General features: G+C 45.5%; 1 protein-coding gene across 1 annotated transcript in view; it reads left to right on the top strand.

Moving 5' to 3' along the window:
• The window catches only part of LOC127580004 ((E3-independent) E2 ubiquitin-conjugating enzyme UBE2O), a 132,891-nt gene that overhangs the window by 65,612 nt on the left and 49,189 nt on the right, over positions 1 to 18,090 (top strand). Inside the window, exons 6-8 of the mRNA XM_052033126.1 lie at positions 2,439 to 2,582; positions 9,036 to 9,145; positions 16,941 to 17,091. Of these exons, the coding sequence (XP_051889086.1) occupies positions 2,439 to 2,582; positions 9,036 to 9,145; positions 16,941 to 17,091 (405 nt within the window). The remainder of the gene's footprint in view (positions 1 to 2,438; positions 2,583 to 9,035; positions 9,146 to 16,940; positions 17,092 to 18,090) is intronic.

The raw sequence follows: 18,090 nt of genomic DNA, 5'->3' as shown, positions 1-18,090 counted from the left end.
GAACACTCCAAGGCCCTACCATTTACTGTGCAAGACCTGCCCTGGTTTGTCTGCAAAATTCAACACCTCACATTCATCAGAATTAAATTCCATCTGCCATTTTTCAACCCACTGGCCTAGCTGATCAAGATCTTGTTGTAATCTTAAATTACTCTTTCATTGTTCATTATACCACAAGGTTTAGTGTCATCTGCAAACTTACGAATCACATCACATACATTCTCATCTAAATCGTTAATATAAATGATGAACAGTGAACCCAGCACTGATTCTCCTACTGTCAAGCTTTTCTTGCCTTTTCCAATTCCATTGAATGATTGAGGCTTATTTATAGTTCAAAGAAGTGTTGGTTGTTGATGAACTGTGCATAAATACACATTAAAGACCACTAGAGAAATTATTATTTTTCAATACATTGAATTTCTGAGCTTGAATTGGTGGCTGTGCTGTTTAATCCCGAGCACTGCTTTCCATTGTGAGGGTAGGACTGATCAAGGATAAGAGGAAACGTGTCTGGAGTCAGGAGAGATGGGGGAGGTCCATAATGAATACTTCGCTTCAGTATTCACCAGAGAGAGAGACATTGACATTTGTGAGGATGGCGTACAACAGGCTGATACGCTAGTGCATGTCAACGTGAGGGAAAAGGATGTGCTGGAACTTTTGAAAAACATTAGGATAGATAAGTTGCCGGGGCCGAATGGGATATATACAAGGTTATTATGGGAAGTGAGGGAAGAGATTGCTGCGCCTTTGGCGAACGAGTAGTGCCGGATGATTGGAGGGTGGCAACGATTCCTTCCTTTAAGAAAGGGAGTAGGGATAACCCTGGGAACGACAGACCAGTGAGTCTTTGGTGGTGGGCAAGTTACTGGAAAAGATTCTCAGACAGGATCTATGGGCATTTTGGAGAAGCAAAGGCTGATTAGGGACAGTCAGCATAGCTTTGAGGGGCAGGTCGTGCTTCATGAGTCTGATTGAATTCTTTGAGGATGTGACAAAGCACATTGATGAAGGTAGAGCAGTGGATGTGGTGTACATGGATTTCAGTAAGGCATTTGATAAGGTTCCTCATGGAAGGCTCATTCAGATAGTCAGGAGGCATGGCATCCAGGGAAACATGGCTGTGTGGATTCAGAATCGGCTCGCCTGTAGGAGACAGTGGTATATGGAGCGTATTCTGCCTGGGGTGTCGGTGACTAGTGTTGTTCCGCAGGGATCTGTTCTGGACTCCTGCTCCTTGTCATTTTTATAAATGATTTGAATGAGGATGTGGAAGGGTGGGTTAGTAAGTCTGCTGATGATACGAAGGTTGGTGGTGTTGTGGGTAGTGTAGAAGGTTGCTGTCGATTACAGCAGGACATTGATGGGATGCAGACCTGGGCTGAGAAGTGACAGATGGAGTTCAATCTGGAAAAGTGAAGTGATACACTTTGGAAGATTGAATTTGAAGGCAGAATGCAATGTTAGTGGCAGGAATCTTAGTGTGGCGGAACAGAGGGATCTTGGGGTCCATATCCATAGACACCTCAAAGTTGCCACGCAGGTTGATAGGGTTGTTAAGAAGGCGTACGGTGTGTTGGCCTTCATTAGTTGGGGTACTGAGTTCAAGAGCCGCGAGGTAATGTTGCAGCTCTATAGAACTCTGGTTAGACCACACTTGGAGTATTGTGTTCAGTTCTGGTCGCCTCATTATTGGAAGGATGTGGAAACTTTAGAGAGGGTGCGGAGGAGATTTACCAGGATGCTGCCTGGATTGCAAAGCCTGTTTTAGGATAGGTTTAGCGAGCTAGGGCTTTCTCCTTTGGAGAGGAGGAAGATGAGAGGTGACTTGATGGAGGTCTGCAAGATAAGAGGCATAGATTGAGTGGACAGTCAGTCTTTTTCCCAGCGTGAAAATGGCTAACACGAGGGGCGTAATTTTTAGGTAATGGGTGAAATTTATAAGGGGGATGCCAGAGGTAAGTTTCTTTACACAGTGGTGGGTGCGTGGAATGCACTGCTGGCAGGTTGTGGGGGGGGGAGATACATTGGGGACATTGAGGAGACTCTTAGCCATATGAATGATACAGAAATGGGAGGGAAGGGTTTAAATAGTCATTAGAGCAGGATAAAATGTCGGCACAACATTGTGGGCCAAAGGGCCTGTACTGTGCTGTAGTGCTCTTTTGCATCACTCACTCCTAAGTGAGTGTTAATATATCGTTGGATTTTTCAATAAATATGAACTTAAGCCAACTTAAATCTATCTTTTCTCGATAGAAGGGTGTGTGAAAACTGATTTGCAACGTGAGTATTATTTTTGATGGCACTTTTATTCATTCACTCATTCTTCATATTCCGCACTGAGTGGGTAACAGTTTGCACATACTTTGTAGTGGGTTTGTGCACTAGAGGGGATCAATGTTAATTACAGCCATCTGTATCTTTGCTTATAGGGGCAATTCTTTGATGAATCCTATGGGTTTTATCCAGGACAGATGTTGTTTGGAGCAGCTAAAGTTTTCTCCAATGTGCAATGGTTATCTGGTGTCCGACCTGTACTGAGCAAAAAGAGCAAGTTTAAAGCAGTTGTTGAAGAGGTAAGTTCTTTTTTCTTTATAATGCAAAGGATGTGTTTCAATGCAAGGTCATGGCTGTATAAAATTGACAATTCTGAGCAGAAGTTTTAGAGCAGTTTGGTGACGGGCTGGACTGTTCTTGTGCACAAGTGAGTAAAATGTGATTGAGAAATGAGTGCAAGTTGTCAGAGTTCAGTTGATTGGCACCACATTCTAATCACTTTCTGGGTAAATCGCTTTCTGGCAGTCGGCTGGCCCGCCCGCCCAGAGTTGGAGTTTCCTGCTGCCTCATGGTCCTCCGACCCACCCTGCACCACTCTCTGCTCCTCCCACCCCCCCTTCCTGCCTGGGGCCTCCCTTTCTCCAGGTTTCTCCTTCTGTTGCCTCTGCCCTATTTCTTCCCCCATCCTACTTCTAATTCTGCATCCTGCCTTGCACCTCCACCAGCTCACCAGCCCAGCCCCTCTCACCAGCCCAGCCCCCTGTACCCCTACCCCCACCCTTTCTCCTAGCCCCAACTCTAACCCCTGCCGAGTCTTTACCATCCCCCCTGACCCTCCCCCTGCCCAGCCTGAGGCTGAGCAGTCTGTTCTCAGCAAAGGCCTCACCTTCACACCTCTATGCCCCCACCTCAATGAATTCTGAGTCTGGTACAATACAGAGCTCTTCTGCCGCCTCCGTGCCTCCTCCTTCAGTAAGAAGTCCTTTCCCAGGCAGGAAGGGGGGTGGGACGAGCAGAGAGCGGTGCAGGGTGGGCCAGAGGACCATGCGGCGGTGGGAAACTCTGCCTCCAAGTGGGTTCTGATGACCTGTTCTCTCACCTACAGCCCTCTTCCACCTGGACTTTCCCACCAGGCCTTCTTCCTCCCTGGACCTATTCATAGCCAACTGTTGGTGCGACATCAGCCATCTTGACTTTTCTGCTCCCGTCACCCACTCCAACCTTGCCCCTTCTGAACGCTCTGCTCTCCACTCCCTCTGCACCAACCCTGACATTGTCACCAAACCAGCCGACAAAGGTGGTGACGTGGTAGTCTGATGTACTGACTTCTATGTTGCAGAGGCCAGGTGTCAACTCTTGGACACTCCCTGTGACCCCACCAAGGACTATCAGGACATTATCGTCTGCACCATCACTGACCTCATCACCTTGGGAGATCTCCCCACCACAGGCACCAACATAGTCCTGCAACCTAGGACTGCCCGTTTCTTTCTATCTCCCCAAAATCCACAAGATGAGCCAATCTTGTGATCTGCATGCTCTTGCCCCACGGAGCTCATACCCTTGTATTTGGATACTATCCTGCCCCCAGTCCAATTCCTTCCCACCTAAGTCCATGACATATCACATGCCCTCCAACTCTTCCATAGCTTTTGAGTCCTCTGGCACACACAACCTTATCTTCCTCTGCTGCATCTGCTCCCGTGGTAAGGCTTTCAACTCCAGGGCATCCAAGACGTCCAACTTTTCTAACTGTGGTCGAGAGAGCTTGCACCCATATCTCTGCCATTTCCCGCACCTCTGCTCTCACCTCCACCTCTCCCAGACCCAACAGGGATAGGGTCCCCCTTATCCTCACATTTCATCCTACCAGCCTACATATCCAACACGTCACTTTCTGCCATCTCCAACAGGACCCGACTACCAAGCATGTAGACACGGTGCATCAGGTGACAGTCATCCCTCTTAGGGTAGGTACATCTGAGGTTCAGGAGGCAGATAGAATGGTGACGGTCAGGGGAGGGAAGAGGAAGAAGAAGTCAGGCAGGCAGACAGGACAGAGAGCCCCGGAGGCTGTTCCCGTCAGTAACAAGTTTTCTGCCTTGGAAGCTGTTGAGGGGGACGACCTGCAGGGGCCTAGCTGCAGTTACCAGGTCTCTGGCACTGGGACTGGTACTGCTGCCCAGAAGGGAAGGGTGGGAAAGAGACATGCGGTAGTGATAGGGGACTCGATAGTCAGGGAAACAGACAGGAGGTTCTGTGGCAGTGAGCATGAATCCCGGATGGTATGTTGCCTCCCAGGTGCCAGGGTCCGGGATGTCACTGATCGGGTCCACAGAATTCTTGAGTGGGAGGGAGAGCAGCCAGAAGTTGTGGTCCATATTGGCACCAATGACATAGGTAGGAAGGGGGATGAGGTCCTGAAGAGTGAGTTCAGGGAGCTAGGCAGAAGATTGAGGAACAGGACCTCAAGGGTAGCAATCTCGGGATTGCTGCCAGTGCCACGTGATAGTGAAGGTAGGAATAGGAGGAGGTGGCAGATAAATGTGTGGCTGAGAAGTTGGTGCAGGAGGGAGGGTTTTAGATTTCTGGATCATTGGCATCTCTTCTCAGGAAGGTGGGACCTGTACAGAGAGGACGGGTTACACCCGAACCAGAAGGGGGCCAATATCCTTGCGGCGAGATTTGCTAGGGTGGTACAGGAGGGTTTAAACTAGTTTGTGAGGGGGAAGGGAACTGGAGGAGTAGGTCAGAGGAAGAAGGGAATGGGGAAAAGTTAGATCAAACAGGTAGAGAGGCTTTGGGGAAGGAGAAGCAGAATACAGGCTGTAAAAGTAGTAAGGTAGATGGACTGAAGTGTGTTTACTTAAATGCAAGAAGTGTCAGGAATAAGGGGGATGAACTTGAGGGCTTGGATAAGTATGGGGGACTCTGATATCGTGGCTATTACTGAGACGTGGCTGACGTCAGGAGAGGAGTGGATATTGAATATTCCTGGTTTTCGGTGTTTTAAGAGGGATAGGGAAGGGGGAGAAGAGGTGGAGGGGTGGCGATACTGGTCAGGAACACTGTTACGGCTGTGGAAAAGATGGATGTTGTAGAAGGATCATCTCTAGAGTCCGTATGGGTGGAGTTAAGGAACAAGAAAGGAGCAGTTACTCTACTAGGAGTATTCTATAGGCCCCCTGGTAGCAGTAGAGATATAGAGGAGCAGATTGGCAGGCAGTGTTTGGAGAGAATCAGAAATAACAGGGTTGTTATAATGGGAGACTTCAACTTCCCAAATATAGACTGGAACCTGCTTAGTGCCAAAGGTTTAGATGGGACAGAATTTGTTAAATGTGTCCAGGAGGGATTCCTGACACAGTATGTTGACAGGCCGACTAGAGGGAATGCCATGTTAGATCTAGTTTTAGGAAATGAACCGGGACAGGTGAAGGATCTATTGGTGGGTGAGCATTTGGGGGACAGTGACCATTGCTCCATAACCTTTAAAATTGTCGTGGACAGGGACAGGTGCAGAGAGGACGAGGTTTTTCAATTGGGGAAGGGCTAACTACGAGGCTATAAGGAGAGAACTTGGGAGTGTAAATTGGGATGTCCTTTTTGAAGGAAAATGTACCATGGGGATGTGGTCGATATTCAGGGATCTTGTGCAGGATGTTAGGGATAAATATGTCCTGGTGAGGCAGAGAAGGAATGGCAGGGTGAAGGAACCGTGGGTGACGAGAGAGGTGGAACGACTTGTTAGGGAGAAGAAGGTAACATACGTGAGGTATAAGCAGCAAGGTTCAGACAGGGCCCGTGAGGAATATAGGGTAGCGAGGAAGGAACTTAAGAAAGGGCTGAGGAGAGCTAGAAGGGGACATGAAAAGGCTTTGGCTAGTAGGGTTAAGGAAAATCTCAAGGCCTTTTTCAAGTACGTGAAGGGTAGGAGGATGGCTAGGGTGAAGGTAGGTCCGATTAAGGACAAAGGTGGGAGAATTTGCCTGGAGGCGGCGGAAGTGGGAGAAGTTCTCAATGAGTACTTCTCTTCGGTATTCACCAGGGAGAGGGGTCTTGATGATGCGGAAGGGAGTGCTGGTAGGGGTAATGTTCTCGAGGTTGTTGATATCAAGAGAGGATGTGTTGAAGTTAAATAATATTAAGACAGATAAATCTCCGGGGCCTGACGGGATTTTCCCCAGGCTGCTTCAAGAGGCTAGGGAGGAGATTGCTGAACCGCTGGTAAGGATCTTTGAGTCCTCGTTGTCTACGGGGGTGGTGCCGGAGGATTGGAGGATTGCGAATGTGGTCCCCTTGTTCAAAAAAGGTAATAGGGATAGGCCAGGGAATTATAGACCGGTGAGTCTCACGTCTGTGGTGGGTAAGCTGTTAGAAAGGATTCTAAGGGATAGGATTTATGAACACCTAGAGAATCATGGACTGATTAGGGACAGCCAGCATGGCTTTGTGAAGGGAAGATCTTGCCTCACAAGCCTGATAGAGTTCTTTGAGGAGGCGACCAGGAAGATTGATGAGGGCAGTGTGGTGGATGTGGTTTACATGGATTTTAGTAAGGCATTTGATAAGGTTCCTCATGGTAGGCTTCTTCAGAAGGTCAGAGGCCGAGGGATCCAAGGAAGCTTGGCTGTGTGGATTAGGAATTGGCTTGCATGTAGAAAGCAGAGGGTTGTGGTGGAAGGAGTGCCCTCGGATTGGAAGGCAGTGACTAGTGGTGTCCCGCAGGGATTGGTTCTGGGACCTCTACTTTTTGTGATATTTATAGATGACTTAGATGAGGGGGTGGAGGGCTGGGTTAGTAAGTTTGCGGACGACACTAAGATAGGTGGTGTTGTGGATAGTGTGGAGGGCTGTCGGAGCTTAGAGGGATATTGATAGGATGCAGAGCTGGGCTGACAAGTGGCAGATGGAGTTCAATCCGGAGAAGTGTGAGGTGGTACACTTTGGAAGGAGAAACTCCAAGGCAGAGTACAGGGTAAACGGCAAGGTACTTGGCAGTGTGGAGGAGCAGAGGGATCTGGGGGTTCATATTCACAGTTTATTGAAAGTTGCCTCACAGGTGGAAAGAGCAGTTAAGAAGGCCAATGGGATGTTGGCTTTCATAAGTCGCGGGATTGAGTTTAAGAGCCGCGAGGTTATGATGCAGCTTTACAAAACTCTAGTTAGGCCACATTTAGAGTACCGTGTTCAGTTCTGGTCGCCTCATTATAGGAAGGATGTGGAGGCATTGGAGAGGGTGCAGAGGAGATTTACCAGGATGCTGCCTGGATTGGAGGGTATTGAATATGAGGAGAGGCTTAAGGTGCTCGGGCTTTATTCACTGGAAAGGAGGAGGATGAGAGGAGACATGATAGAGGTATATAAAATATTGAGAGGAATAGATAGAGTAGACAGTCAGCGCCTCCTTCCCAGGGCACCAATGCTCAAGACGAGAGGTCATGGCTTTAAGGTTATGGGTGGGAGGTTCAGGGGAGATGTCAGAGGGAGGTTTTTCACCCAAAGAGTGGTTGGTGCATGGAATGCACTGCCTGGGGTGGTGGTGGAGGCAGATACATTGAACAGGTTCAAGAGCTTGTTGGATAGGCATATGGAGGAACGTGAGATAGAGGGATACGCGGGAGGAAGGGGTTAGGTAGTGTGAGGGTGGTCTGATGGACGGCACGACACGGTGGGCCGAAGGGCCTGTTTTGTGCTGTATGGTTCTATGGTATATCTTCCCCTCCCTACCCCTTTGTCTTTCGCAAGGATCACTCTCTCCACGACTCCCTAGTTCGCTCCCACCCCGGGAACTTTCACTGCCCCCGCCACAGGTGCAACACCTGCCTCGACATCACCTCCATTCCAGAGACCCAAACAGTCCTTTCAGGTGAGACAAATTCACCTGCACTTCCCTTCATATCATCTACTCCAAGTGTGGCCTCCTTCACATTGGCAAGACCGAATGCAGACTAGGTGATCATTTCACAGAACACCTGCACTCTATCCATAACTGCGATCTTCATCTCCCCATTGCCAGTCACTTCAACTCCCCCTCCCACACTATCAGATGTCTGTCCTCGGCTGCCTCCACTGCCAGGAGAATTCCAAGCACAAACTGAAGGAACAGCACCTCATTTTCTGTCTTGGAACCTCGCAGCCTAATGGCATGAATATTGAATTCTCCCACTTTAATCCCTGCACCCCCCAAACCCTGACCCCAACACCATGCTGCTTCTCTCCTTCCCTTTCCTGGCCCCTCTCTCTTTCTTTCTACCCTTTTTTCTCTCTCCTTACCTTTGACCCATCTCCCAGTGGATCTGCTCTCCCCTCCTCCCCTACACCCACCTATCACTATCTCTTACCTGCATCTACCTATCACCACCTTATGCCCACCCCACCTCCCCTCTTTTGTCCACCTATCACTGCTCTGCTTTTCCCTCCTGGATATTGGGTTTCCCCTTTTCCTATCTCCAGTCCTGAAGAAGGGTCCTGACCCGAAACGTTGACAGTCTGCTTCTTTCCACTAATGCTGTCTGGCCTGCTGAGTTCTTCCATCAGTGTTTTTCATTGAGATTCCAGCATCTGCAGTCCTTTGTACTTTCACTTTTCACTTTCCTTTTTACTTTCTGGATAAAGATGCTTCTCTTGATAGCTATTGAATTTATAAATGAGTATTTTCTTTGACCACTGGCTCTAGTATCTGATTTGTGAATGCACTTGAAAATAAACATCAGTTGATGAAAATGACCTTAAGTGTTTTCTGTTTGCAGGTGCAAGTGGTGGAGCTTAGAGTTTCTTGGATCACAAAGAGCTTTTGCCTTGGGGGGAGTGAGAGTGTTTATCCTCCATCTCCAGTTATTACACAGGATAATTTGCCCAGGTAGTGTGATCATTTAATCCTTTACATCTTTTAAATCTGAGGCGTATGAGCAGTGTGTAGGAATTTTTTTTAACTGTAAAACAGCCCAGAAGTCCACCAATGGTAACTTTCTCTCTGCATTGACTGCATCAACATCTTTCATAATGTTAAATCCCTTTATTTGTCACCCCTTGGTTTTCTTTCCTCAAGATAAGTGACTCGTCTCTTGTCCTTCCCTGAAGTACCCTCCCTGTATCAGCCTTGTAAATCTTTGCACTGTCATGGCAGAAAAATCCCTACTTTCCAATTATAAATAGACCTTAGAGCTTTTGTTTGCCTTTTTCAAAATTACCTTATGAACTGCAGTGCAACTTTTCATGGTCAATTTATTTATTCTGAGATCTTTGCTCTTCTACCCTATTGAGAGTTGCACTTTCCAAGTAATGTTGCCATTTTATACTGCCCAGTACAATGTACTACCTCACATTTACTATGTTGTAGGTTTATTTGTGTTCTCCTGTGATTTATTGCAGTCCTCAATGTTGACTATCCATCCAAATTTAGAATCGTACATAAATGTTGAAGTTGCATTTTTGATTTCCAAGCCCAAATCATTAACATAGATGTACAGCAGTGGTTCCAGCACTGATCCTTGTTGGAACACCACTACCCATCTTAGTGAGTACAAATGGGAAGTATTCATTTTAGACCTCTTTCTGTACTTCTGTCAGAGCATCCCCTTTCTCAGTTCTCTGCAGCTGCCACTGACTTTACTTTTTTCTTTATCTAACTCCTGACATTTATGGTTCATTGCATTTGTCTGTAGCCACAAAAGAACCCTGATGAGACAAATTGAATAAAAGCTATGCAATGAGTACAGTTAGAGAATGAAGAAACATAAACATTGCAAAACATAGGGTTGCAAGACATGCCCTGCAGGTCACATCATGCTGATTGAAGGAGAAGACCTGAGCCACAGATGAGTGACTTGCAGTAGAAGTGGGTCACTTTTTGATGCTGGCAGGAAGTGAGGTAACTAAAAGTTGTTGAATTTGAAATCAAGTCCCGAAGGCTGCAGTGTGCCCAGACAGATGAGGTATTAATTGTCGAGCTTGCATTGAGCCATATGATAGTAGGGGAAGCCACAAAACTGACAGGTCAGAATGGGATGGATAATTAGTGGCAGACATCAGGAAACTGAGGGTCATGCCTGCCGACTAAATGCAGGTACACCACAAAACAGTTACCCAGACTGTTTGGTTTCTCCAGTACAGAAAGTGTTGTATTTTGGAAGGACAAATCAAGGTAGGACATATACAGTAAGTGGTGGAGCACGGAGGAGTGCAGAGGAACAAAGGGATCTGGGAGTTCAGATACATAATTCCCTGAAAGTGGCGTCGCAGGTAGACAGGGTTGTAAAGGCGGCATTTGGTATCCTGTCATTCTTAATTCAGAGTATTGAGTATAGGAGTTGGGATGTTATGGTGAGGTTGTATAAGACATTGGTGAGGCCAAATTTGGAGTGTTGTGTGCAGTTCTGGTCACCTAACTATAGGAAGGATATTTGCAAGATTGAAAGTGCAGAGAAGATTTACTAGAATGTTGCCGGGTCTTCAGGAGTTGAGTTACAGGGAAAGACTGAACAGGTTAGGACTTTATTCCTTGGAGCGCAGAAGAATGAGGGGAGATTTGATAGTGGTTTACAAAATTGAGGGGTATAGACAGAGGTAATGCGATTAGGCTCTTTTCTCCTAGATTAGGAGAGAAGTCTGAGGGGACATGGCTTTAGGGGGACGGGAAAAGTTTAGGGGGAACATTAGGGGGAACTTCACTCAGTGGTGGGAGTGTGGAACTGGCTCCCATCTGATGTAGTGAATGCGGGCTCACTCTTAACTTTTAAGAATAAATTGGGTAGATACATGGATGGGAGGGGTCTGGAGGGTTACGGACTCGGTGCAGGGAAATGGCACTAGCGGAATACTGTTTCGGCACAGACTAGAAGGACCGAATGGCCTGTTTTCTGTGCTGTAGTGTTCTATGCTTCTAAGTGATCACGTTGTGAACATTGCAGTACACCAGTTTTGGAAGAAGTGTAAGTGAATTGCTGCTTCATTTGAAAGATCATTTTGAGTCCCTGCATGGTGGGAAGAGGTGAATCTCCATGAGAAAACTGCTGTGAGAAGTGGAGTAGTTGGAATGGTGAGTGCGGGAGGTACTTGTGGAAGAATGGGTCAGGAAATTGAGAAGGGATGTTTGTTGATGGAATCTCATTGAAGCTGGTGGAAATTTGCATTACATGACCTGTTGAATGTGGAGGCTGGTGGGATGGAATGCAAGGATGAGGAGAAGTCTTGCTCATTCCAGGAAAAGAGGGTGAGAGCAAAGGTGTAGGAACTAGATGAGATGTGGTCGAGGGGCCATTAACTATGGTAGAGAAGCCATGGTTCAGAAAGAAGAAAGACATTGATGTCAATAATGTGCGCAAAATACTTATCTAACCCATCATAATATGGAAGCTTTGGAGAGGGTGCAGAAGAGGCTCACCCAGGATGTTGCCTGGATTGGAGTGTATTAGCTGTAAGGAGAGGTTATGGATGCACTTGGATTGTTTTCTCCGAGGTGTTGGAGACCAAGGGGCCACCTAATAGAAGTGCATAAAATTGAGGGGGACAGTTAAATACCAGAGTATACCTTTAAGGTGAGAGGAGAAAAGGTTGAAGGAGATTTGAGGCAAGCTTTTTTTTAGATACAGTGGTAGGTGCTTGGAATCAGTTGCCAGGGGAAGTGGTGGAAGCAAATATGATAGGAATGTTTAAGAAGCATTTAGATAGACATGAACAGGCAAGGAATAGAGGGATGCAAACCATGTGCAGGCAGATGGGAATAGTTTAAATTGACATCAGTGTCTGCCCAGACATGGTGGGCTGAAGGGCCTGTTCTTGTGCTGTATTGTTCTGTTTTGATCCCTGCTGTGGCATTCAAAGTTGATTATTTTCTTCCCTCAGTGTGGGTTTGAGCTTGCAGTGCCCAATTGTAATCTTCATTAAGTGCTAGGCAGGTTGAATAAATTTATTGCTTGCTGATCTTTCTGAAGCTTTGCTGCATTGGCAAATAATTTTGACTGGAGGGTACATTATCTAAGAGCCAGTGTAGCATCACCAAAAGTATCTGGGGAAAACGTTCATATTCACAGATTCAAGTTGGCATGCATTTGAACTTTCAGAATCGCCACGCCTGTGGTCATTTTTTTTAGCTATTTATAGTTAAACCATTTATACTTTCTCAGACAATGTCATCTCATCACTTTATAATAGTCAATAGAAATGCTAAAAAGACTTCGAGGAGAACAGAGCATATTTTGCAAGACCTTGTTCAAACTTTACCATTGAATAGTTAGGTCTTTGATTTTTTGATAGACCTGTTAAGGCTTCCCTACATTCTCTGCCACTCTGCTATCCAGCTTTATTACAACAACAAACTTGGATATGTTATATTTGCTGTTATACAAATCATTGAAACTGACTAGTTAAGGCACCAGCACCAATCTGTAGAACTTAGAAACAAGAAGGGGAGGGTCACCATAATGAGACTGTATTATAGACGCCACACCCCCCCCTCCACCCCAAGTAGTCAGCAGGAACTTGACCAGGTGTGTAGAGAAATTGCTCATAGTTGTAAGAATAATAGGATTGTATTAATGGGAGATTTTAACTTCCCCAGTGTTGACTGGGCTGCCCAGAGTGTTAAGGGCCTGGGTAGGGTGCAATTTGTGAAATGTGTCCAGGAAAGCTTCCTGAGGACCCGACTCGGGAGGGTGCAATACTGGACCTCTTAAAGAACAAGCCAGGGCAAGTAACTGAAGTGGCAGTCAGGGAGCACTTTGGCTCTGGTGACCATAATTTCATTAGTTTTAAGATAGTGTTGGAAAAGGACAGGATGGGTCCATAGGTTAGGGTCCTAAATTGGAGCAATGCTAATTTTGGGGGAATTGGGCAGGATCTAGCAGAGGTCGATTGGGTGAGCTTGTTTGAAGGGAAAGGAATCACTGGCAAGTGGGAGGCTTTTAAGAGCGTGAGATCAAGAGTACTGGAGCAGCATGTTCCTGTTGGGGTGAAGGGTAAACCTGGCAAGTTTGGGGAACCTTGGCTGACGAGAGATTGAGGCTCTGGTCAAGAAAAAGAAGGAAGCATACATTGTGTTTAGGAGGTCGGGGATGAGTGAATCCCTTCTTGACTAAAAAGATTAAGAATTCTTAAGAGGGAAATCGAGGGCAAAGAGGGGGTATGAGATGGATCTGGCAGGTGAGGTTAAGAGGATAAAATCCCAAGAGCCAATGCTAGCCTTTTGACATTGACGTCAAGAACACTTTGCAGCACCAGTGCTTCAAATAACTAAGATTTGACTTTGTCCTGGGCAAGCCTGATGATGGAATTGTAGTGGGGTGAAATTGATGTATCTCTGCTTGGTCACGTGTAGGTTTGCAGCACATATTAAAGGAAGCTATTAGTCGTGAGGTCAGGAGATTTGACAGCTAAAAGTACGACTGTCAGTGTGCCTTAAGTTTGGAGATAGAGGCTCGAACTGGAAAGGTATGGTTATCTTGAAAGGTTATAGATATGGAGGGGTGAGACCATAAGGCTTTGAAAACAAGATTAGAATTTTAAAGTTATTTAATGAGGGACCATTGTAAGTCAGTGAGATAAGTGATTGCAGAAATTATGTAAATTTGTTCATGGGTGGCAGAATTTTGGTTGACTGTATTTGGACATAATAAAAAATGCATCATTGAAATGTAGAGGAATAGAGGGAGTGGGAGCTAGTGATCACAATATGATTGAGTTCAGTTTCATATTTGAGAAGGAGAAGCTGATAACTGGTGTATCGATATTTCAGTGGAACAAAGGAAATTACAGTGGTATGAGAGAGGAGTTGGCCCAAATTGAAAGAGTAAGCTAGCTGGAGGGACGGCGGAGCAGAAATGAAGGAATTTCTACAAATAATAAGGAAAATGCAGGATAGATACATTCCAAGAAAAAAGGTTTTGAATGGAAAAAAGGCACAAATGTGGATAATGAGAGAGGTGAAGGCTAAAATAAAAGTAAAAGGGAGGGCATACAAGGAAGCAAAAATTAGTGGGAAAACAGAAGACTGGGAAACTTTTTTAAAAACCTGCAGAAAGAAACCAGGAAGGTCGTTAGGAAAGAAAAGATGAATTATGAAAGGAAGTTGGTAGATAACATTCAAAAGGATACTAAGTTTTTCTAAATATATAAGGAGTAAAAGAGACGTGTGTTGATATAGGACCAATCGATAATGGTGCAGGAGAGATTATGATGGATGATAAAGATGGCAGAAGAACTAAATGAGTATTTTGCATCAGTCTTCACTGTGGAGGACATCAGCAATATACCAGTCAGAGGTCTCACGGAATGGAACTGAGTTCAGTTAAGATTACTAGAGAGAAGGTGCTAGGAAAACTAAATGAGCTTAAAGACTGATAAGTCTCCCGGACCGGATGAGGTGCATCCCCGGGTTCTGAAGGAGGTGGCTTTCAAGATAGCGGAGGCGGCTTTCAAGATAGCGGAGGCATTGGTGATAATTTCCCAGGAATCGATAGACTCCGGCATGGTTCCGGAGGACTGGAGGGTCGCGAATGTAGTTCCGCTGTATAAGAAAGGTGGGAGGCAGCGTAAAGGAAATTACAGACCTGTTAGTCTGACATCGGTGGTGGGAAAGTTATTGGAATCGATCCTCAAGGATAAGGTTATGGAATACCTAGAGGTGCGAGGCAAGATAGGTCCAAGCCAACATGGTTTTGTGAAGGGAAGATCCTGCCTGACCAACATATTGGAGTTTTTTGAAGAAATCACAGGTAGGGTGGATAAGGGAGAGGAGGTAGATGTTGTGTATTTAGAATTTCAAAAGGCCTTTGACAAGGTGCCGCATAAGAGACTGATTAATAAGATGAGAGGTTGTGGACTTACAGGTAGGATAACAGAATGGGTGGAGCATTGGCTGGTTGGCAGGAAGCAAAGGGTGGGAATAAAAGGATCTCGTTCTGGTTGGCTACCGGTTACTAGTGGTGTTCCACAGGGGTCGGTGTTGGGGCCGCTGCTTTTTACCTTGTACATTAATGATTTGGATGATGGAGTAAATGGTTTTGTGGCTAAGTTTGTGGATGACACCAAGATAGGTGGAGGAGTAGGGAGTATTGAGGAGACAGGAAGGTTGCAGAGAGACCTCAATAGTTTAGGAGAATGGGCAAGGAAATGGCAGATGAGATTCAATGTTGAGAAATGTGCAGTTGTACACTTTGGAAACAGAAATTAACGGGCAGATTATTATCTAAAGGAGAGAAAATTCAAAGTACAGAAGTACAAAAGGACTTGGGGGTACTCGTGCAGGATACCTTAAAGGTTAACCACCAGGTCGGATCGGTGGTAAAGAAAGCGAATGCTATGTTGGCATTCATTTCAAGAGGTATAGCGTATAAAAGTAAGGAAGTGTTGATGAGGCTCTACGGGGCACTAGTGAGGCCTCATTTGGAATACTGTGTACAGTTTTGGGCCTCATATCTTAGGAAAGATGTGCTGATGTTGGAGAGGGTTCAGAGAAGATTTACTAGGATGATTCCCTGAATGAAAGGGCTAACGTATGATGAGCGTTTGTCGGCTCTTGGACTGTACTCCAGTGAGTACAGAAGAATGAGAGGGGACCTCCTAGACATTTAAAATGTTGAAAGGACTGGACAGAGTAGATGTGGTCAAGCTGTTTCCCTTGGTGGGTGAGTCCAGGACCAGAGGGCACAATCTTAGAATTAGAGGGTACAGGTTTAAAACAGATGAGAAATTTCTTTAGCCAGAGGGTGGTGAATTTGTGGAATTCCTTGCTACATACAGCAGTGGAGGCCAGATCATTGAAGGCGTTTAAGGAAGAGATATAGATATCTAAATAGGGTATCAAGGGATATGGGGATAAGGCTGGAAATTGGGGTTAGAATAGCATTTTTTTTTTGTTGGCCCCCCCCCCATTTCTCACTTTTTCTTTTTTCCCTTTTCTTTGGAGCAGACTAGATGGGCCGAATGGCCCACTTCTGCTCCCTTGTCTTGTGATCTTATCAATAAATGCCTGAATTAACAGGGTTGAAAGATTAAAAGGTGCTCGGGATGCTTGGCTTTATTGGCCCAAGACACAACTATGGGCTTAATGGCTTCTATCTGCCATAAATATTCTATATACTCCCAGACTAACTGGAAAATGTATAAGGTGCCACTAGATAGATATCTTTAGTCACATGTACGTCAAAACAGTGAAATGCATCTTTTGCGTAGTGTTCTGGGGGCAGCCCGCAAGTGTCGCCACACTTCCGGTGCCAACATAGCACGCCCACAACTTCCTAACCTGTACGTCTTTGGAATGTGGGAGGAAACCGGAGCACCCGGAGGAAACCCACGCAGACACTGGGAGAATGTACAAGCTCCTTACAGACAGCGGCCGGAATTGAACCCAGGTTGCTGGTGCTGTAATAGCATCACGCTAACTGCTACACTACTGTGCCTGCCCGAGAAATTGCTGAAGCTGAATATGACACGGGCATCAAAAATATTCTCTGGAATTTGGATCAGGCAGTAATGCTGACAAGTCATAGGCTACTTTTATATTTTGACTTCAGTACATCAGTTGATGTTTCCATTTTATACTGTAATTGATCTTATGGATGATCTGAACACACTGTGACTGTCCTACTGTTTCTTTACATCTACAACTTCTAAAATGTCTAAGCAAGTGGACCCATTTATATCTTTTCTTTCTCTAGGGTGAAACGCTTGAACTGTTATGACCATGCTCGCATGGTCCTAGCAGAACGGGCAGTGTATGTGCTCCCAGGAGATCCTGAATGTACTACTATCTCTTCAGAAGGCCCAGAAGGAAATTCCATCATTGCTGTGAATTCTGTTGTCAGAAAGGTAACTTTAGTATGGAGATACTGTTCCTAAGGCAGGTAACTAATCAAGCATGGTTCTTCCTTTTAAGGAGGCCATGGTAACTTTTGGCAAATGGACTTCAACATGGTTAAGTCTGAAGTAGTACATTATGATGGGAAGGGTAAGAATGGCACACACTGTTTGTATTATCAGTTTCTAAATGGGGCAGAAGTAGAGAGAATTGAAGGGTTCAGATGCACAAATCATAAAAGATAGTAGTGTGGCCATCTTTAATCAGAAGCTATTCAATTGGAAGTTATACACATTGGAAGATCAAATGTAAGAGGAAAGTATACAGTTAATGGCAGGACTCTGAGCACTGATGTACACAAGGATCTTGGGGTCCAAATTCATAGCTTCCTGAAAGTAGCAACACAAACAAATAGGCTGGTAAAAGCATATGGCATACTTTTATCGGTCAGGGCAATGAGCATAAAAGCTGGTCAGTCTTATTGCAGCTGTATAAAACTTTGGTTAGGCCACATTTCAAGTGTTGTGTGCAGATCTGGTGGCTACATTGCAGGAAGGATGTAGAGGCTTTGGAGAGGGTGCAGAGAGGTTCACCAGGATGTTGCCTGGATTAGAGTATTAGTTATAAGGAAAGGTTGGACAAAATTGGATTGTTTTCCCTGGAACATCGAATGCTCTGGGGCAATCTGATAGAAGTATATAATATTATGGCATAGATAGGGTAGATAATAGTTTTTCCTTGGACTGAAATGTCAATACCAGAGTGTAAATTTAAGGTGGGGGGGGGGGGGGGGAATTTAAAACATTTGAGGCAAGTTTCTTTTTGCACAAAGTGTGGTAGGTGCCTAGAACGCACTACCAGGGCAGGTGGTAGAAGCAGATACAATAGCAACATTTAAGGAGGTGGAAGGATGTAGACCACATGCAGCAGATGTAATTTATATTGGCATCATGGTCAACTTAGACATTGCAGGCCAAAGGGCCTGTTTCTGTGCTGTACTTCTATGTTCT

This window comes from Pristis pectinata, chromosome 18, assembly GCF_009764475.1.
Source record: "Pristis pectinata isolate sPriPec2 chromosome 18, sPriPec2.1.pri, whole genome shotgun sequence".
NCBI classification, from domain to species: Eukaryota; Metazoa; Chordata; class Chondrichthyes; order Rhinopristiformes; family Pristidae; genus Pristis; species Pristis pectinata.
Note: the sequence above shows the minus strand (reverse complement) of the source record. Positions and strands in the feature narration are given on the sequence as shown.